The 23,166-nt window shown below is 45.2% G+C and overlaps 1 protein-coding gene across 9 annotated transcripts in view; it reads left to right on the top strand.

Moving 5' to 3' along the window:
* Positions 1–5,129: 5,129 nt before the first annotated feature.
* asxl2 (ASXL transcriptional regulator 2) overlaps positions 5,130–23,166 on the top strand; it is a 291,236-nt gene continuing 273,199 nt past the window's right edge. For 5 of the 9 annotated variants that reach the window (XM_085996940.1, XM_085996938.1, XM_085996935.1 and 2 more), the window contains exon 1: positions 5,132–5,614. Coding sequence is in view for 2 of the 9 variants with exons in the window: in XM_085996929.1 (XP_085853055.1) it covers positions 5,558–5,614 (57 nt within the window). In the remaining 7 variants the exon portion in view is untranslated. Of the gene's footprint in view, positions 5,615–23,166 lie in introns of all 9 variants that reach the window. The other 4 variants (XM_085996932.1, XM_085996930.1, XM_085996929.1 and 1 more) reach the window with 3 other exon arrangements.

The following is a 23,166-nucleotide window of genomic DNA, read 5'->3' as shown; positions in this document are numbered from 1 at the left end:
CGGCCCTCGAGCTACTAAAAGGGCAATATACGCGCCCAGTGAACACAATTTACGCCCGACACCTCTTGGGATCCCGCAGGCAGCAACCGGGAGAATCGGTAGGGGCATTTGCACGGGCGCTACTGGCACTCTGCAGAGACTGCGATTGTAAAGCGGTAACGGCTGTGGAGCACGCGCAGGGACTCGCCTGTGATGCCTTCGTCAGGGGCCTCCAGTCAGACCACACCCGGCAGAGACTGCTAGAAAGCAAGGAACCCGACCTGAAGACGGCCATTGCCCTTGCGCTCTCGTTAGAGGAGGCCCACCGAAACCTCGAGGCATACCCCCGTAACGGCGCCGAGACATGGCAATCGAAACCGTGGGACACGGGACCGCCGCCCCCGGCACCAACCGCTGCAGCGACCCAACCGAGACAGCAGCCTCCGGTAAGAACTGCTTCGATGCCCAGTAACCAGGCCCAAAAATGCTATTTCTGTGGCCAGTTAAAACATCCCAGAGCGCACTGCCCAGCTAAGACAGCTACCTGCTCGGGCTGCGGGAAGAAAGGCCATTACGCTAACGCCTGCAAGGGGAAGCCAGCCAGCAGCGCAGCGTGCGGGCCGTGGGAGCAGCCATCTTATCCGCCATTTTGTGTACCCCCGGCCGCATGGCATCCGCCGCCATCGTATCCAACGCACTCAACCGCCATTTCGTCACCGGAACCGACCACCGTCTCGGCGGATGACTATAGTGACTCACTAAGCCACATACTGGCCTCCGTGACGCTGGATCAAGGCCACCCTCACCATCTATCCAGCTCCATGATGGATATCGCGGTAAACGGCCGCGCCACCAGTTGCCTGATCGACAGCGGGAGCACAGAGAGTTTCGTCCACCCCGACACGGTACGTAGCCACTCCCTCACGATTCTGCCAACGCACCATCGCATTTCTATGGCGTCCAAGTCCCAGTCAATGGACATCAGCGGCTACTGTGTGGTGACCCTGTCAGTAGGGGGCACTGAATATCAAAAATTTAAACTGCTAGTCCTGCCCCGTCTTTGCGCTGCCGTCCTGCTAGGGTTGGATTTTCAGTGCCACCTTAAGAGTGTCACACTAGCATACGGTGGACCCCTCCCCCCACTCACAGTCTGCAACCAACAACTTTTAAATCGCCCGCTGCAAACCACCTGCAGCCTTTCCACATTAAAAGTCCCCCCCCCTCCCCTGTTCGCTAACCTCACCCGCGACTGTAAACCCATCGCTACCAAAAGCAGGCGGTACAGTGCCGGGGACAGAGCTTTTATCAGCTCTGAGGTGGAGCGGCTCTTGAAGGAGGGCATTATCGAAGGTAGCACTAGCCCCTGGCGAGCCCAGGTTGTAGTCGTTAAAACCACTGCAAAACGCCGCATGGTAATCGACTACAGCCAAACCATAAACCGGTACACCCAGCTGGACGCGTACCCCCTCCCTCGCATATCTGATATGGTCAATCAGATTGCGCAATACAAAGTATTCTCCACCATCGACCTTAAGTCAGCGTACCACCAGCTGCCCATCCGCCATGAGGACCGCCAGTATACTGCCTTCGAGGCAAACGGCCGCCTCTACCACTTCCTTAGGGTCCCCTTCGGCGTCACCAACGGGGTTTCGGTCTTCCAAAGGGAGATGGACCGAATGGTTGACCAGAACGCGCTGCGGGCAACCTTCCCCTATTTGGATAACGTCACCATCTGCGGCCACGACCAGCAGGACCACGACGTTAATCTAGCAAATTTCCTCCGTACGGCCCAACGGCTGAACCTAACGTACAATAAGGAAAAATGTATGTTTCACACCAAGCGCCTGGCCATCCTCGGCTGCGTGGTGGAGAACGGAGTCATCGGGCCCGACCCCGACAGAATGCGCCCCCTAATGGAGCTACCCCTTCCCCACTGCCAAAAAGCACTGAAGAGATGCCTGGGGTTTTTCTCCTACTACGCCCAGTGGGTGCCCCTCTATGCAGACAAAGCCAGGCCCCTCATCAAAGCCACCTCCTTCCCCCTGACACCAGAGGCGTGTGCAGCCTTCACTCTTATCAAGAACGATATCGCAAAGGCCGCAATGCACGCGGTGGATGAGTCCATCCCCTTCCAAGTGGAGAGCGATGCCTCCGACTTCGCCCTAGCCGCGACCCTTAACCAGGCGGGCAGACCCGTGGCCTTTTTCTCAAGGACCCTCCAGGGCCCCGAGACGAGACACTCCTCCGTCGAAAAGGAGGCCCAGGCTATTGTAGAAGCGGTGCGTCACTGGAGGCATTACCTGGCCGGGAAACGATTTACCCTGCTCACTGACCAGCGTTCAGTAGCTTTTATGTTTAATAATAAGCAGAGGGGTAAAATCAAGAACGACAAGATCTTGAGGTGGAGAATCGAACTCTCCACCTACAATTATGATATCTTGTATCGGCCAGGGAAACTCAATGAGCCCCCAGATGCCCTATCACGTGGTACATGCGCCAACGCGCAGAGTGATAGGCTGCAGTCCCTCCACAATGACCTCTGCCACCCGGGGGTCACCAGGTTTTTCCATTTTATCAAATCCCGTAACCTGCCCTACTCCATCGAGGAGGTCAGGACCATGACCAAGAGCTGCCAAATCTGCGCCGAGTGCAAACCGCACTTCTATAGGCCGGACAGAGCAAGCCTGATCAAGGCCACCCGCCCCTTCGAACGCCTGAGCGTCGATTTTAAAGGGCCCCTCCCCTCCGCTGACCGCAATGTGTACTTCCTCAACATAGTTGATGAGTACTCCCGTTTCCCCTTTGCCATCCCTTGCCCAGACATGACCAGTACCACGGTCATCAAGTGTCTGAATGACATCTTCGCTCTGTTCGGGTTCCCCAGCTATATACATAGCGACAGGGGCTCATCGTTCATGAGCGACGAACTTCGGCAGTACCTGCTAACAAGAGGTATCGCCACGAGCAGGACCACCAGTTACAACCCCCGGGGGAACGGCCAGGTGGAAAGGGAGAACGCGACGGTTTGGAAGGCAGTCCTCTTAGCACTAAAATCTAAGGGCCTTCCGACCTCCCGCTGGCAGGAGGTCCTCCCTGCAGCGCTTCACTCCATTCGGTCACTGCTTTGTACTGCCACTAATGCGACCCCTCATGAGAAAATGTTCGTTTTCCCCCGGAAGTCTACATCGGGAACCTCGCTACCGGCATGGTTGACTTCTCCTGGGCCCGTCCTACTGCGGAGGCACATGAGGACGCATAAAACGGACCCCCTGGTCGAGCGGGTGCACCTCCTACACGCCAACCCCCAGTATGCCTGGGTGACATACCCAGACGGGCGGGAGGACACGGTCTCCATACGAGATCTCGCACCCTCGGGTACCCCTGAATTACCACCGTTATCCCCCTTACCACCGTTATCCCCCTTACCACTGTTATCCCCCACCACCCCTCCCAACCCAACCCCTGCAGACGGCATGCCAAAGCCCCAGGAATCTTCGCCAACCACCCAGACACCAGACCCGACGTCGGATGCTGCAACACCACCGCCGCCACCACGACGATCAGGACGTCAGACAAGGCCTCCTGATAGACTTAACTTGTAGTACCCTTCACCCCGCCGGACTTCACATTAAACAAGGGGTGAATGTGGTAAACCACTGTATTGTATATTGCCACCTCTGGGTGGCGCTGTGTATGGAGGCATGCCTCAGCTGACTCCACCCACCACTGTGTGGGTTTCGTTCAGACTTGTTCAGTCACTCACGAAGAAGCATGGTCTCTTCTTAGCTAATAAAAGCCTTATTCATCTCTTCTTTCGACTCATCATCTCTTCTTCGACTCATCACCTTTTATGAAGTAATTGATAAGCGTATCAGGTAGAAAGGTACCAACACAACATGAACCACCTTATCTACCTGTCCTGCTACCTTCAGGGATCTGTAGACATGCACTCCAAGGTCCCTCTGTTCCTCTACACTTCTCAGTATCCTACCATTTATTGTATATTCCCTTATCTTGTTAGCCCTCCCCAGATGCATTACCTGATATTGCTCTGGATTGAATTCCATTTGCCACTTTTCTGTGCACTTGACCAGTCCATTGATATCTTCCTGCAGTCTATAGCTATCTTCCTCACTATCGACCACACAGCCAATTTTTGTATGATATGCAAATTTCTTAATCATGCCCCCTACATTGAAGTCTTACTTTTTGTGGTATATATCAACGATTAAGGGACCTAGTACTGAGCCCTGCGAAACCCCACTGGAGCCTTCCAGTCACAAAAACACCCGTCGACCATTACCCTTTGGTTCCTGCCACTGATTGTATATTGGATTCAACTTGTCACTTTCCCTTGGATCCCATGGGATTTTACTTTTATGGCTAGTCTGTCATGTAGGACCTTGTCAAAAGCCTTGCTAAAATCCTGCATAGATTTTGCAAATTAACTGACATGTTGTAGACATAGCAATAATATATGAATGAATTTACAGCAGTTGAATAGCCCATTATTTTATTTTATATTTATGGTGTCTACAGTATGTTACGCCCCTTCCCACATGTACAAAAGTATTTTTTGCTTTTATCACAGTGAATGCCAGATTCAATGACTAATGCCACATAATTTGACTCAGACTTTTTAAATCTAAAAATTCTTAATTGTTAAGTAAAAGGTGTTCTAAAATGAGCCAGAATGCACTATTTTAAATAAAATTACGTTTTTGGGAACCCTGGATTCCCCAAAGAATATGCACAATAGTACAGATGAAGTGTATGTGTGTGGGTTTGCGGGGCGGTGCTGCATCTGGAAGAATTGTATACAATTTAAAATTTGCTGCCAGACCCTTAACCAGAAGTGGGTGGAAGAACGTGGGAGTGGGATAGAATCTATGTGCGCAAGCAGATTACAAACGAGCCCGATTCAGCTCAGCTGTTTTTCCAACTGCCTAGGGCTTGAATTGCGGATGCGTGAAAACGTCCCCCCAAAAAATGTGCAAACCACCACTCGCAACAGCTCTTAACCCGTCCTATCCCCTCCCTCCAGTGCAAAGTGAGCAGTTCATTGCCTGCTCCTTCTGTGCAGTGTCATTCCTGTGAGGTTACTTCCTGTTTTACTGTATATGACGCGCTGAAGCTCTCCTGAGGGATCATGTGAAGAAGGGGTGTGTCAAAGAGTAAAATTAACCCAGCAAACTCGGGGGCTTTTAAAAAAAATCTTTTGCAAATTTTTTTTAAAAACGCAGTCAGTTCTAGCTGCGCGGTCACCACCTGCAGCAGTGGGTGCTGCCCTTGTGTGTGTGTGTGATGTTATTTCCTGTCTTACTGTACATGACGTGTTTGCACTGTGCCTGCCTGTCTCTCTGGGCGGTCTGTGCATCATGTGAGGGTGTTGTACAGTAAGCCAGCAGCAATATGGCAGCGGCAGTGGCGGCGGGGTTTGCACAGTGAGAGCCTGGGCTGTCACTCACGCACAAACACAGCGCGAGCGCCGCATTACTCAGCTCTTTTTCTTTTTCCTTTTCCCCCCGCCCCCCCACAAAGTCTCCGTAACCTTCACACAACTGTCAGCCTTTCCGACATGAAGGAGAAACAGAAGAAAAAGAAAGGACGAACCTGGGCGGAGGCAGCACGAACGGTAAAAGCAACAAAAATCAATTGCAATGTTAGATTTTTAAAAAATAAAAACTTTGTACACGACTGCGTATGCGAGTGTGGGTGTGTGTACGAGTTCATGACCTACTACTACAAGGGAAGCTGCTGCAATAATTACTGTCAAGGCCTCCCCACCCCAGGCCGGGGAGTTGTTATTTAAAAAAAAAATCAACTGACTGCGGTCGCAGAGGCTAATGGTTCATGCGGCCAGTTTTGAGCTGTCAGTTTTAAAGTTCGTAGCTTCCTTTTTTTTGTTATACAAATCACCTTTTGCATTATCTGTCGTGCAAAAATAAAATGCTAGCCAGCAAACGGATTAATGGATCAGGCAGTTGTGAGCTGTCCATGGCTTTCATTCGTGAGGTTGTCCAACGTAATGCTGTTTGGGGGGATGCAAAATAAACTTTTGGTTCGCAATATTAATTATATACAATACAATTTCTCCAAGAATGGGCAACTTGTTACAGAGTGTATGCTTTGGATGAATGTACAAACCTTGTGTATGTGTAGGGAACATATGTCATGTGGTTGGATTCAACCAGTAATCCTGATCTGCTGAAGACCTGACCAACACAACAAAATAATGTCACTGTGTTACTGTGTTGTGTTGCTGACGTCAGTGGGCAATGGAATGGCACCTAATGACGTTACAGAGCAAAAGATAACCTGGGAACAGACTTTGAGGTATTTTAGCATGTCACTTCTGCACCGTGGTTGCTAGTTTTAAAGTATTATTAGGATGTGCAGAATGTGTTCCTTTCAGTCTCTGTTGTGTCCTGTCAGTGCCTGTACTCAATTTAATTATTTTTTGAAATCTGAGATATAACATATCTTCACTACAATTCTTGTGTCAATAGTCGCTTCTATATATATTACATATATAAAATTAGTGGATTGCCCTGTTTTTACACGTGAGGAGTCGAGACCAACTCTAGTCTTTTGGTGAAACCGGGCTAGAGGGCAAGATAATTGGATCAGGCCATACAGACGTATTTCAGTCCCCATTTTAGTTTATCAGCCATGGCTCAATTGGTAGCACTCTTCCCTCTGTCAGTGAATCATGGGTTCAAGCCACACTCCAGACACATTCTGTCCTTATTTTAATATTTCCATTATGAATTCCTCAGTCCACATTTGTAATAGATGCCTATGTAAACTTGTCATGCTACAATTTGCATCTACCCACCTGTGCTGGCACTAAAGTGCCTCCACTGGCAGGAGGGTGTAATTACAGCATGACAGGTTTACACAGGCAATTTCTATTATAAATGTAGACATAGGAATTTGTAATGTAAAACAGTTGACAAAGTGCATGCAAATTTAAGATTTTAAATACATGATTATATAGTGTCTATTTGCACTGCTGTCGTGTTGTTAGTCCATGGTGCTCAGATTTGCAACCACGTGTAAGGAGTTGGGTGGGGGTACATAACTCCTACCAAAATAAAATTGGTGAGGGGGAACATATTGCCCCTCATCTGCCCCAGGTGGTTGCACCTATGGTGGGTGTTAGTGTCCTTTGCAGCAATCAGATTGAATCAATCACATGCCATAATTCCAGATTGACGCCCAACCAGCACACATCTGCTTCTTGAGGACCTGGAATGATGAAATATTTGGGAACAATGTTGTCCTGGAGCTGGAGCAGTGACTGTACAAGCCTGATGCTGGAGCAAAGTCAGAGTAATGGCACAGATCGACAAGCATTTATTTATTTTATGTGCGCACAGTGAAGCCAACTGGCCATGGATCTTGAGTCAACCCCTAATTTTTAACCATAAAACTGTGCAGCAACTTTCACAAATTTTCAGTGAGATCATCAGTCTTTGGTTTATCTATATTTTGATACTTCACATCTTAGCATATGTGTACATACAGCATGTTTTAAATTCACTAAGTTTTACTGCAATTGTTTTCTTACACCTGTTAAATATAATGTGACTCTATTCAGCCTGCAAAATTAGCTGAGCAGATTTTGATACAGTGAGTTAGAGTTAGATGAGGTTTATTTGAGGTGAGAATATGAACATTTTGATTTGCTGGTTACTGTGCTGGAACCAAGGTAGTATTTTTCTTAGCAACCAAAAATAAAATAAACTAATGAATGCTTAATGAACTTGAATGAATGCTTTTATTGTGACTTTCCTTTTGACTACGCAATAGCATCTGCTAGGATAAACATATAACCACTAATACTCCAATTGTATTACATTTGTTCTTTAATCTGAAATAAGTGCAATCCCTTCTATCTGGGTTTGTAAAATTAGCCCTAATGAGTCCAAATCTAATGAGGATTTACTGGCAGCTTGCTTACTTAGAACATTTCTTTGGAGAGGGATTTTGGATGATGCTTCTGACCAGATGTGCAGCATAATCTATATCCCACACTAAACAGTGTTTTTAATAGGGATTTCAGAATGTTATGTTTCGTTTTCATATTTCTTGCACAGAATTCTAAAACAAAATCTGAGCCATTCATTTTGGAATAGCTTTATTACTAAACAGTGTAGAGTATTGAAGGAGTTAGATGACTAGGAATGGGAAGACAAATGGCAAATAATACTGATAATGTGAAGTATTGCAAATTGTTTGCGAGAAACATGCAGTGCAAGTGTACATTGAATGGGAGTCGACTTGAAATGACGGTTATAATGGTCTTTACATTGTATTGACACTTGGAATACACTGTTCAATAAATATTGTTACGCTATAAAAAAGATATACGCAATGGGAGGGTGCGGAAAAGAGCAACAAGTCTTAGCCTAAGAGTTATGTTGAAAGATTAGAGAAACCCTCAAGCTGTACATTAAATAAAGTAGGCAGTTAAGAGGGAGATCTCCTGGAGGCATGTAAAATATTCACTGTTAAGGTAAACCGAGAATGTTACATCAAATGATGTCAGGAGAGTAGGATATAAATTTTGGGTTAGTGAAAGGTCAATTTAAACCAATATTAGGAAGAATCTCTTTACCGAAGGAGTGAAAAATAGTTGAACAATCTGCCACGTTGGGTAGTAGATACAAACATCTGTTGGCTTGCGTCATCTCCCTCATGCAATTACTCATTGTTGTTTCTTTGATCTTATTTAGTTGTACCTCATCAGCTCATCGTGGTTGTTCCCATTATCTTAAGGAAATAAACATTTTTTTTAATGGAATGGGTCATTTGAAGCCTGCAGTCATCTGAGTTTTTGTCATGTCTGAATTGACCAGAACTGGTTTGCTGTATAAGTGTGTTATCGTTGCCTATGGCATGTGTATTTGTTTTAGACATTGTGTACTCTGATTTTATACCAAACTGGTTCAGGCAGCCTGGCTTAGTTTAGGTGACCTGCATCCCAACAAATAGTCCTGAAATCTTAGAGCTGATCACTACATACAGCCATCCCAAATTTGACAAGATTATATGGAACACAGGAATTGCTAGACTAAATAAAGACCACAGTCCATCTAGTTTGCCTTCTATCATCCTGGTACTCACATGATACAATGATAATGGAATTGTTGATTAATGATGGCAATCAATCTCTATCAATTAGCTTATAACAGACCCAGAAATGACACAAAGAAAACCCCAGTGGTGGAGAGCTTTGCGAACCATAGGTCCAAAGTCACCTTTTTCCTCCCAAGGATGCTACAGTTAACACATGTCAAGACTAACTGCTTCCCTGGGGAGTCTGTTCCATAAATTAATCACTCAGTGAAATATTGTTTCCGCAGATGAGTTTTGAATTTACCCCCCTTCAAGTGCAGGCTGTGTTCTCTGATTCTACTGTTCTGGACAAGGTGAAATAGCTTGTCCTGGTCTACATTATCTAGTCACTTTTTAGGATGCTAAAAACAGCAATAATATTACCTCTCAACCTTCTCTTTTTCCAGTGAGAACATGGTCAATTTACATAATGCTCCTCATAGTCCAATCCCTCCATCCCCATAATCATTCTGATTGCTTTCTTCTGTATCCATTAAATAGCTGCAATATCCTTTTGTACTGCAGTGACCAGAACTGTTCAGTGTTCTAAATGTGGTCGCACCAATGATTTATAAAGTGGCAGGATTACGTCACTAATTGGGCTCGATTTTGACCTTTTAATGCATCACAACACCTGATTTGCTTTACTCACTGCCGACGAGCATTGTTGTAATAGCTTCAATTTATTGTCAATCAGAACCCCCTGATCTCTTTAAATTGTCCATTCACATTAATTTCCTTCATGGATACATGTATAATTTATTTTTGTTTTGTTTTTGAGGCACTTTCTTAAACTATGTTTCTTTTCTCCTTTCTCGGGTCCCCCTGTCCATGGACCAACCCTGGCCAAGAGAGTGGGTCATCTACAACTGGACCTTTCCACTCTGAAACCAGCTACGTGCATGAGAATGGCATAGGCTGGCTTGACAATCCTCCACAGTACCATGGCTGAACCTGAAACTCGCAGATACCAACCCATGTTCTACCACTGCATGGGTGCAAATCATAGGGGATGCTCCATTGGACTGTGCTTATGTTACGTTTTTATGCTATTTAATATTAACATTACAATATGTTACGCAAAAAAGTATGTAGCTTAATATATTTTCTTTAGCTTACTTATTTCCCTACCTTTCATTATAGATGACTGTACCTGATGTGTGAACCCAAATATTGCGGCTTAGTGAATTATTAGATGATGAGGAGTGGGGAGCACTTCACAGCCAGACATCATTCTATCCTCACCCAACATCCACAAACAAGCACTTTCCAGCAAGGGCCATAGAAACATAGAAGATAGGAGCAGGAGTAGGCCATTCGGCCCCTCAAGCCTGTTCAGCCATGATCTCCTTAAATGGCGGATCATCCAAATTCAGTACTCTGTCCCTGCTTTCTCCCCATATCCCTTGATCCCTTTAGCTTTAAGAAATATATCTAACTCCTTCTTGAATGAGTAATCAGGAGCAGGAACTCTATCTGATTTCTTTGCACACCAGCCCAGCGATGCTAAAACTAATTGTAGTATCCCCGTGAGATTATCTGATTCACCACAGATCTTGGATGGATACAGAGACTTTCCTGATCTGTATGGCTGGCTACCACATTAGCTGGTACATTTGTCTACAACTCTCCGAGATCTCTGCCCTCCTCCAATTCTGGCCTTTCGCGCATCCCCAATTTTCCATCGCTCCAATATTGGCAGCTGTGCCATCAGCTGTCTAGGCCCAATGCTCTAGAATTCCCTCCCTATATCTCTTTGCCGCTCTGTCCTTTAAGTCGCCCTTTAAAACCTACCTCTTTGACCCAGTTTTTGGTCACCTGTCCAAATATCATCTTATGTGGCTTGGTGTCAGATTTTGTGAAGTGCCTGGGGACCTTTTACTACGTGTAAAGAAGCTATATAAATGCAAGTGCTTGTTGTTGAACCAGTACAGGATTTTGATTTAGTCAGACGGAGAGTGGCCGCAAGGAACCCAGATGCCAAGTGCCTCCAATTACATTTTTATTATTTTGCATTGTTGGCCTTAGCCCTTTGGTGCTTTTGTGTGATGTTTTGCAGAGTATACGGTAGTGACTGCAGAGTATGTACACTTTTTGGCCAAATAATATTCCAGTAAGGATCTGCTACTGCTTATGGGGCAGGGTATGTGATCATAAAATTTTAAATGGATGTTTAGTCTTTGTTTGTGGATTGTAGTCTTGGCATATAGGACAAATTCATCTAACGTGACTTTTTGTTTTTCTTTTACTGCAGCAAACTATAATATTGGGAGTAGTGAAAATATCAATCAGAATTGCAGAATAACCAGTACTTTGTTACCCAAATTAGTTCCATGCTTCTGGTGTAATCGCTCCCCCTTCTCTTATGATATGGTCCCCCTTGTACTCCACCTCCCCATTCACCAGATTATCTTCCCCCATTTCTGTCACCTATAACATGATCCTACCTTCAAACATACCTTTCCATTCCCTTTCTGCTTTCAGGAGGGACTGTTCTCTCTTGAGACATCCTGCTTCGCTCTTCTACCAGCCTTACTCTGTCAGGCAATGGAAAGCAACAAGAAAGACATTCCCTGAGCACTTTCCTGTGGAATCACTGGAAATAAGAACCTAAGAACATAAGAAATAGGAGCAGGAGTAGGCCAGATGGCGTCTTGAGCCTGCTTTACCATTCAGTAATATCGCTGATCTTCGACCTCAACTTCACTTTCCCACCTGATCGCCATATCCCTTGATTCCCTTAGAGTCCAAAAATCTATTGATCTCAGTCTTGAATATACTCAACAACTGAGGATCCACAGCCCTTTGGGGTAGAGAATTCCAAAGATTTACAACCCTCTGAAGAAATTTCTCCTCATTTCAGTCCTAAATGGACGACCCCTTATCTTGAAACAATGCCCCCTAGTTCTAGACATTCCAGCCAGGGGAAACAGCCTCTCAGCATCTACCCTGTCAATCCCCATCAGAATCTTATATGTATCAATGAGATCACCTCTCATTCTTCTAAACTCCAGAGAGTTTTGACGAAAGGTCATCGACTTGAAACATTAACTCTGTTTCTCTCTCCACAGATGCTGCCTGACCTGCTGAGTATTTCTAGCATTATTTGTTTTTATTCCAGAGAGTACAGGCCCATTCTACTCTATTTCCTCATAGGACAACCCTCTCATCCCAGCAATGAATCTAGTGAACCTTTGTTGCACCGCCTCTAAGGCAAGTATATCCTTCCTTGGGTACAGAGACCAGAACTGTACACAGTACTCCAGGTGTAGTCTCACCAAAGCCCTGTACAATTTCAGCAGGACTTCCTTACTCTTGTATTCCAACCCCCTTGCAATAAAGGCCAACACACCATTTGTCTTCCTAATTGCTTGCTGCACCTGCATGTTAACTTTTGTGTACAAGGACACCCAAACCCCTCTAAACACTAACATTTAATAGTTTCTCGCCATTTGAAAAATATCCTGTTTTTCTATTCTTCCGACCAAAGTGAATTTTCCCACATTGTACTCCATCTGCCACCTTCTTGCCCACTCAGTTGCGTGTCGATATCCCTTTGCAGACTCTTTGTGTCCTCTTCACAACTTACATTCCCACCTAGCTTTATATCATCAGGAAACTTGGATACATTACTCTCGGTCCCTTCATCCAAGTCATTAATATAGATTGTAAATATGTACCATCTTTCCACATCATTGTCCAGGGCCTGGAACACTCATCTGTGTGAGACATTAATTAACATGTACTTCTTCCAATCTAATATACTGTATTTGCCGTTCACGGAGCGATCCCCTTTACAGTGGGGAGACCAATCGCAGGTTAGGTGATCGCTGTACATAAGAACATAAGAACATAAGAAATAGGAGCAGGAGTAGGCCAATCGGCCCCTCGAGCCTGCTCCGCCATTCAATAAGATCATGGCTGATCTGATCCTAACCGCCAATCCACTATCACAGAACCATCTCCTGAATCTAACAGAATTAGGCACACGAAATAGAAGCAGGATCAGGTTACATGGCCCCTGGGCCCGCTCCGCTACCCACAGGGCCATGACCGATCCGAACCTAGACTCATGTCCAAATTCCTGCCCGCTCCCCATAACCCTTAATTCCCTTTACTTCTAGGAAACTGTCTATTTCTGTTTTAAATTTATGTAATGATGTAGCTTCTACAGCTTTTTGGGGCAGCATATTCCATGGACCTACCACCCTCTGAGTGAAGTAGTTCCTCCTCATCTCAGTTTTGAAAGAGCAGCCCCTTATTCTAAGACTATGCCCCCTAGTTCTAGTTTCACCCATCATCGGGAACATCCTCCCCGCATCCACCCGATCCAACCCCTTCACAATCTTATATGTTTCAATAAGATCGCCTCTCATTCTTCTGAACTCCAATGAGTAGAGTCCCAATCTACTCAACCTCTCCTCATATGTCCATCCCCTCATCCCCGGGATTAACCGAGTGAACCTTCTTTGTACTGACTCGAGAGCAAGTATGTCCTTTCTTAAGTATGGACACCAAAACTGTACGCAGTATTCCAGGTGCGGTCTCACCAATACCTTGTACAACTGAAGCAATACCTCCCTATTTTTATATTCTATCCCCCTAGCAATGAAAGCCAACATTCCATTGGCCTTCTTAATCACTTGCTGTACCTGCATACTAACCTTTTGAGTTTCGTGCACCAGGACCCCCAGATCCCTTTGTACTTCAGTACTTTCCAGTTTCTTGCCATTAAGATAATAACTTGCTCTACGATTTTTCCTGCCAAAGTGCATAACCTCACACTTTCCAGTATTGTATTCCATCTGCCAAATCTCTGCCCACTTACTTAGCCTGTCTATGTCCCCTTGCAGGTTTTTTATGTCCTCCTCACTCACTACTTTCCCTCCCATCTTAGTATCATCTGCAAACTTTGATATGTTACACTCGGTCCCCTCCTCCAAATCGTTAATATACATTGTAAAGAGTTGGGGACCCAGCACTGACCCCTGCGGAACACCACTGGTTACTGATTGCCAGTCTGAGAATGAACCATTTATCCCAACCCTCTGCCTTCTGTTAGATAGCCAATCCTCTATCCATGCCAGAATATTACCCCCAATCCTGTGATTTTTTATCTTAAGCAATAATCTTCTGTGTGGCACCTTGTCAAATGCCTTTTGGAAGTCTAAATACACTACGTCCACTGGTTCCCCTTTATCCACCCTATATGTTACTTCCTCAAAGAACTCCAGCAAATTTGTCAAACATGACTCCCCCTTCATAAAACCATGCTGACTTTGTCCTATTAAATTATGATTATCCAAATGTCCTGTTACTGTCTCCTTAATAATGGACTCCAAAATGTTACCTACCACAGATGTTAGCCTTCTGTCTACTGCCCTTTTTAAATAAGGGTGTTACATTAGCAGTTTTCCAGTCTGCCGGGACCTTTGCCGAGTCCAGGGAGTTTTGGAAAATTATTACCAATGCATCCACAATCCCTACCGCCACTTCCCTCAACACCCTAGGATGTAAGCCATCAGGTCCAGGTGATTTATCCGCCTTGAGTCCCATTATTTTACCGAGTACCACTTCCTTAGTGATTTTGATCGTGTTTAGCTCCTCCCCCCCCCCCCCCCCCTTTAGCCCCCTGTTTGTCCAGTGTTGGGATATTCTTAGTGTCTTCTACTGTAAAGACTGATACAAAATATTCATTCAGTGTTTTTGCCATCTCCATATTTCCCACCATTAATTTCCCGGTCTCATCCTCTAAGGGACCAACATTTACTTTAGCCACCCTTTTTCTTTTTATATAACTATAAAAACTCTTACTATCTGTTTTTATATTTTTTGCTACTTTACTTTCATAATCTATCTTCCCTTTCTTAATCAATCTTTTTGTTATTTTTTGCTGTCTTTTAAAGTTTTCCCAATCCTCTATCCTCCCACTAGATTTGGCTACCTTATATGCCCTTGTTTTTAGTCGAATACTATCCTTAATTTCTTTACTTAGCCACGGATGGCTGTCTTTTCTTTTACACCCTTTTCTTCTCAGTGGAATATATATTTTTTGGAAGTTGTAAAATAACTCCTTAAATGTACACCACTGATCATGTATCGTCTTACCCTTTAATCTATTTTCCCAATCCACTCTACTCAATTCCGCTCTCATACCTTCATAGTCTCCTTTATTCAAGCTTAGCACGCTTGTTTGAGATCCAACCTTCTCACCCTCTAATTGAATATGGAATTCAACCATGTTATGGTCACTCATTCCAAGGGGATCCTTTACTAGGACATTTTTAATTAATCCTGTCTCGTTACACAGGACCAGATCTAAGGTTGCTTGCCCCCTGGTCAGTTCAGTTACATACTGCTCAAGAAACCCATCCCTAATACACTCAATGAACTCATCCTCAAGGCTGCCCTGCCCAATTTGATTTGTCCAATTAATATGATAGTTTAAATCCCCCATAATTATAGATGTTCCCTTATTACAAGCCTCAACTATTTCCTGATTGATACTCCGTCCAACAGAGTTGCCACTGTTCGGAGGCCTATAGACTACGCCCACTAGTGTTTTTTACCCCTTATTATTCCTTACCTCCACCCAAACTGTTTCATTATCCTGATCTTTTGGCCCAATATCATTTCTCTGTATTACAGTGATTCCTTCCTTTATTAACATAGCCACCCCACCTCCCCTTCCTTCCTGCCTGTCCTTCCTGATCGTTAAATAACCTGGTATGTTTAATTCCCAGGCATTGTCACCCTGCAGCCATGTTTCTGTAATGGCACAAGATCATACCCATATGTAGTTATTTGTGCCATTAACTCGTCTATTTTGTTACGAATGCTACGTGCATTCAGATAGAGAACTTTCAAAGATGTTTTGTGACACTTAGTTCCTGCTTTTGCCCTTTTTATTACTTTACCTTTTACTCCATACCTGCTGCCCCTTCCTGACACGCTCTGGTTTTCAATTTCCCCACTGCTACCTAAGTCTATGACCTTCTCTGTTGTCATTTTTATTATTTGCTCTCTAGGAACCTCCCCCCCACTAGCTAGTTTAAAGCCCTCTCTACAGCCTTAGTTATATGATCTGCCAGGACTCTAGTTCCAGCACTGGCCAAGTGAAGCCTGTCCCAACGGAACAGCTCCCTCCTGCCCCAGTACTGGTGCCAGTGTCCCAGGAAGCAAAACCCATTTCTCCCACACCAGTCTTTGAGCCACGCATTTAACTCTCTCATTTTATTCGTCCTAGCCAAATTCGCTCGTGGCTCAGGTAATAATCCAGAGATTATTACCCTTGTGGTTCTGCTTTTTAATTTGGCCCCTAGCTGCTCAAACTCCCTCAGCAGAACCTCCTTCCTTGTCCTATCTATGTCGTTGGTACCAACATGGACCACGACAACTGGATCCTCCCCCTCCCACTCCAAGTTTCTCTCCAGTCCAGAGGAGATGTCCTTAACCCTGGCACCGGGCAGGCAACACAGCCTTCGGGACTCTTGCTCTCGGCTGCAAAGAACTCTATCTATCCCCCTAACGATACTATCCCCTACCACTACAACATTTCTTTTAACTCCCCCCACTTGAATGGCCCCCTGCTCCACGGTGCTGTGGCCAGGTTGCTCATCCTCCCCGCAGTCCCTGTTCCCAACCTCACAGGGAGTAAGAGCCTCAAACCTGTTGGACAAGTGCAAGGGCTGCGGCTCCTCCAACACTACCTCCTGGATCCCCGTACCTGCCTCACTTCTAGTCACACCATCCTGACCCTGGCCACGGAATACATCTGAATTAATTACTCTAATTGGTGTGACTACCTCGTGATACACAGAGTCCAGGTAACTCTCCCCCTCCCTGATGTGGCTCAGTGTTTGCAGCTCGGACTCCAGCTCTTCAACACGGAGCCGGAATTCCTCGAGCAGCCAACACTTATTGCAAATGTGATCACCGTGAGCATCAATGGTGTCCACCAGCTCCCACATATTGCAGCAGCAACACATCACCTGATCTCCCATTCTATGTAATTAATTAAATTTATTAATATTATTCTTAAATACCCTCTGCCCCGATTCTAGATGGTGAATATCACACCTTAGAAACTATAAACCAAAGAGATTTAAGCTTCAAAAGGGAGAAATACTCACCAACCAATCACTTACCCGCTTTCTGGTGACGTCACACTTGGACTACTTTTTAACTCTCTCCTTCCCTCCGAGTTCCCAGACTGGAGATTGGTACGCCTTACCTGGTCTCTGGGGCCTTTTATAGCCCCGCTCTGCCGCTCAGGATTCCCGCCGACGCTGTGAGGCCTTACCTGGGTCTCTGGGACTTTTATAGCCCCGCTCTGCCGCTCAGGATTCCCGCCGACGCTGTGAGGCCTTACCTGGGTCTCTGGGACTTTTATAGCCCCGCTCTGCCGCTCAGGATTCCCGCTGACGCTGTGAGGCCTTACCTGGGTCTCTGGGACTTTTATAGCCCCGCTCTGCCGCTCAGGATTCCCGCCGATGCTGTGAGGCCTTACCTGGGTCTCTGGGACTTTTATAGCCCCGCTCTGCCGCTCAGGATTCCCGCCGACGCTGTGAGGCCTTACCTGGTCTCTGGGGTTTTTATTGCCCCGCTCTGCCGCTCGAGGTTCCCGCCGACACTGTGAGGCCTTACCTGGGTCTCTGGGACTTTTATAACCCCGCTCTGCCGCTCAGGATTCCTGCCGACACTTCCATTTTGTCTTCAATTGTGACCATTTTGTCAACCCATTTCTATTCCCATTGTGACCTCTCTCTCTTTTGTGCATGGTGTAGGGAGGAGGAAGTTAAAATCTGCCTTGGTATCTCATCTTTTCCCTGCACTCTCCACAGCCTTCTGGTCTGAGCATTGACTTTAGTAACTTGAGACCTTATCTGCATCCTCCATTTTCTTTGCAGCAGGAAAGCTGTTGATGTGGGTTGAATCTGTCGGTGTGTGGGGACAAGGAAGCAGGTTGATATTTCGGGTAGAGACCCTTTGTAGTATGTAGTGCTGGTGGAAGGGCTGTGCCTTCGGTGTTGTTCCTCTTTTTGGAAACTGCAAACCCACTGTGTTTTGCCAACATTTTTGGTTTTAAGTTCTGGCGTGATCGAGGTTTCTGTCTTCATTTTCTTGTGCTTTCCTTCCGCGGGCCTCTCACTGCTTTAGCTATTTATATATTCTTCTTTTTCTTTAATGTCTTTAAATTTCTTTAAAGCTGCTTTCCATTGCCTGGCTCAGATGATTTGTTTCATCATCTAACAATCATTCCAGCATGCTACCTCTTAAGTGTTTGTTTTTCCCTCCACTTCCTGATTCTGTGTTTGTTCACCATTCATTTTCCAGTTTTGAAAGTCCCAGCCCGAGACACTAATCTGTCTTTTCTCTCCACGTGTGATGACTGACCTGATGTGTATTTCCAGTATTTTCAGTTTTTATTTTTGCTAATATCATTCGTTAGGCTTGATTATGTTTTTCTTTTCCTGACCTGAGTTTCTGTTACCTTTGAAGCATCAGCAGACAGGTAATTCAAAGCAGCACCTTTCTATAAAGAAATGCAAGAACTAAGAGAGAAATTTGATTAATATCTTTAATGGAATCTTCCACCTGAAATCCTCTTTTGCATAGCAGTTTGAAAGATTGTGCATCTTGTCAAAATGCAAGCATATTATGCAGCATTTGGTAGCCTCCATTTGAGACCTGGATATAGAACCAAAGGCATCAGAACCACAAAGTAGCAGGGATAGTAGCTGATTGCCACTGGTCTGCAGTTAAAAAATACATCTGATAGTGATAGAATTTTTAAAAAACTCCCTATACCTTCTCTGCTGGAAACTGTTGGTAGGAGTCCCATGAAGACCAGCATAATGGTCATTACTTGCAGTCAGAAGGTGCATCACCTTACTGTCAAGAAACATAGGCTCGTTACAGCATAAGTGGGCATAGTTTCCTGTGGGACATTGTCGGGTTGAGCATGGTAAGAATGGTAAGACATGGACTATGACCAGAGCTGGGCAAATGCCAAGCCACTTTCCAGTGCCCTAGCATTGAACATCCCTGCCCTGAGGGGTTAGGAAAGATGACAATCACACTGAACACCCACAACCTTTCCCTCCATCCAGCTGCTAAGAACGGTTCCTCAGATTCCCCTGGCCCTCTGCCTCCCTGTCCCTGTCCCAATAGTCTTCACAAATATGGCCACTGCTTGTCAAACTGTCAGGCTAATAATGAGGCATCCTTTAATTGCACGCCATTGTGGCAATAGCGTTGTTCAGTGCATAATTGTATGTACTTACAAACTATTGTCTGTACCTGTAAAGTTCCAGTTTAACTGAAAAAATCCTGCACCTGAAATGTTAGTGTTGGATAGCAGTCATGCTCCATCGGAGCAGTTCCATTGTCACATTGACCTTGGTTCAGCCGATTGGAGTTTTATTTCAAGCCATGTATATTCGTATGCATTCAGAGAAAACTAGTAAAAAAAAAAAAATTGGCCTATTTAGATCTGAATACTGCCAAAGTTACGACAGACAAACGGAAGAACGCCTTCAGAGGTTTGCCCACCACACACCCCCCCCCCCCCCAGCCCCAACCGTATGACTACAAAATCTTACTTAGGTTGTCACGTTTTTGTCACACTTTTGTGTCTGTTGTTTCCACTATAAACTCTTATATCCACATTTATATGACTTTCAAAAGGGAATATGGGGAAAAAGGCAGGGAAATGGGATTAATTGGATAGATCTTTCAAAAAGCCAGCACAAGCAAGTTGGACTGAATGGCCTTCTGTGCTGTATCATTCTGTGTTTGAAATGGAAACTGCCGATATCAACTTATGCTGCAATTACACCCTTCTGCCAGCTGTAGCACTGCAGCACCTTTGTTCTGCAGCTCCCAGCTCCTCAGCGTGTACTGCAAGAAACCCCCACCCAATCAACTCGACTTCCCAAATTGCCATAAGTTTTGCTATTTTACTATAAAGAATATCAATTGAAAGTATTACATAAAACTAGGGACTTAATGTATGACTGTAAAACTTTACATCAACATGCCCTGATCCAATTATTCGTTACCCTCTAACACCACTTCAGCTTGTGACTAACCATGTGCAATGCCACGGGTGATCAACTACTAAGTTGTAAATGCTAGATGGTGGAAAAAACTCCATGCTATCTGGTTTGACGTGCTTCACAGATGAATTACAAAAAGTATCTGAATATTATATGGCTGTTTGTTTGAAACAGATTGGTCTTGTAATTTCTTTTCTATTTCAACATTACTTTAAAACACTTGTTTGCAAAGTTGACAAGTTGACAGTATTTTCCGATCCCTACGGGTAAAAAACTAAATTTTTGTTTAAAATATTTAATTTAATGTAATTTTAACTCATTTAAAAAATGTGATGGTTTAAAAAAAAAAAATTATTTAATGTTTTGATGTCTTTTTTCAGTGATCTCCATTCATACTTTTGACAGGTCTATCTGTCAAAAGTATGAAGGGGGATTCCCTTCTCCCATTAGCTCGCCTGGCCCACTTGATCCCAGGGACGCTTGCGAAACCGCATGCGCCCCTGGGATACCTGGGCCTCTGCGTATTTCGTCATGGAGAGGCCCAGCATTGGAAATGGCCGGACCTCGGGAGCCCTCAGGTAAGGGCCTAGATTTTTTCCCGATAGGAGGCATCTGCACACAGGAAGCCTATCGGAAATTACGGGCCAATGCCTTTTTGCACTGTCTGATAAAAATTCAACATTTCCCCCTTATTTCCAAACTCCTTCCATTTCTGACAAGTCCCCACAGTATAGTTTCAAACTAAGGGAACTTGAAGCCGTGACAGTTGAAAGATGTGACCCTGGACTCAATTAGAAACACTCCATGGAGGTCTGCAAGATTTTCTGGGGCGATATCGCAGTCTTTGCTTCCAAAATCATAAATTATAGTACAGCACAGAAGGAGGCCCTTCGGCCCTTCGAACCTGCACTGGCTTTTTCAAAGAGCAATCCAGTTAGTCCCACTCCCCTGTCTCTGCCAGTCCTCTGTGCACCTTGATTCTACTTTTTAATACTACATCTTGGTGCCGAACCCCCTGCCGAATTAGTTTAAACCCTTACCCATAACACTAGTTAACCTGCCCGCAAGGATATTGGCCCCAGGTCTGTTCAGGTGCATACCGTCCATCTTGAACAGGTCCCTCCTGCCACAGAACTGGTCCCAATGTCCCAGGAATCTGAAGCCCTACCTCCTGCACCGTGCCACTAGCCACCCATTAACCTGCCATATCTTCCTATTTCTTTTCTCACTAGCGCGTGGCACTGGGAGTAATCCAGAGATTACCTTTTGAGATCCTGCTTTTTAACTTCCTCCTTAGCTCCTTAAACTCTGACTGCAGAACCTTAACCCTCTTCCTCCCTTATGTTGTTGGTTCTGACATGGACCACGACTTCTGGCTCTTCCCCTTCACCCTCACAGAATGATCTGCTCCCTCTGTGATGCCCCTTACCCTGGCACCAGGGAGGCAACATACCATATGGGTTTCACGTCGATGGTAGCAGAACTGCCTGTCTGTCCCCCTGACTATCGAATCTCCAATTACTACTGCATTCCTACACTTTGCTGTACCCCTCCACGCAGTCCTTTGCCTCACGGTGCCAGGTTCGGGATGGGACTCTTTCACCAGTAATCAGTGCTAAATATTGGTTTGAGAGTGCCACACTCCTGGAGGATTCCTGCACTGCCTGCCTATTTGTACCCTTCTGGGTGGCCACCCACTTGCTATTCTGAAAACTCTGGCTGTGGGATGACCACCTCCTGGAACCTGTGATCCAGGAAACATTCCAGCTACCCGTATGCTCTGCAGTGAATCCAGCTGCCCTTCAAGCTCAGAAACCCTCAGCATGAGTTCGAGCAGCTGGAGGCACTTCCTGCAAACATGGGCCTCCGGGACACGTGAAGCATCCTGAAGTTCCCACATGGCGCAGGAACCGAAGGCTGTGGGTCGTAGCTGCCCCCCCCATTCTAATTAGAAACTTAAAATAAACTCCTTAGCTATAAGATGATTTATATAATTGCTGTAACTAGGTCTAAACTACACTGCTATTTTTCTATTCACTCCTCAAAGCAAACTACCCAAAGACTAAATTATTTACTCCAGCTTAACAAGAACCACTGAGATGCTAAACACAAAGAACCTAAATATTGTATATCTAGATACTTAACCTAGATACTTAGAATCCTCGGGTTTTGTGGCTCCTCTCCACCAAATTCCTACTATCACCAAATTCTCAGCTTCCACTCTGTTTGTGATCCACTCCGATTACGATTCACCCAGCTATGTCTCCAAGTTCTGTGCCAAACTCTCTAATCGTTCTCATATCTTTGAGCTGCATTTTCAAAACCCTGTAAGCACTGCAGCATCTCTTCACTGGAAGTCAAGCGCAGGCAGCGCAAGGAGCGCACGTCAACCCAAGCACCCCACCCACCCGCCCCTTCAACCTTTGTCTGCCCCACCTGTGACAGAGACTGTAGGTCCCGCATTGGACTCATCAGTCACCTGTGAACTCATTTTTAATGTGGAAGCAAGTCATCCTCGGTTCTGAGGGACTGCTTCAGAAGAAGATCTCACCAAGATTACTTCAAAAGCATCTCCCTCTCCTGCAACCTCAACCAATGAGAAGGACAAGAGTAGCCATGTTATAGGAACACCATCACCTCCAGGTTTCCCTTCAAGCCACACACTGTCCTGACTTAGGCATATATTGTCATTCCTTCATTATCCTCGAACTCCCTTCCAGCATTGGGAGGGCCATCACAGCAAGGATTGCAGTGATTCAAGAAGGCCCACCATGACCACCTCTAAGCAATGAAGGATGAGCAATAAATGCGACTTTGCTAGTGTCACCCACATTCTGAGAACAAATATTAAAAAATTATGGCAATGAGACTATAGTTGGTACATTAACAATGTGAAGGCAACAGGTCAGCATATTATAAAGACTAAAGAATCCCGCTTACTGTTAAACAATGCAGCAAGTTTAAAATTAGTGTCTTTTGTTTGGATGGGGAAAGTGATTTGATA

Source organism: Somniosus microcephalus, chromosome 9 (genome assembly GCF_052327205.1).
Source record: "Somniosus microcephalus isolate GS21.2 chromosome 9, FLI_Smic_1.0, whole genome shotgun sequence".
Lineage (NCBI taxonomy): Eukaryota > Metazoa > Chordata > Chondrichthyes > Squaliformes > Somniosidae > Somniosus > Somniosus microcephalus.
Note: the sequence above shows the minus strand (reverse complement) of the source record. Positions and strands in the feature narration are given on the sequence as shown.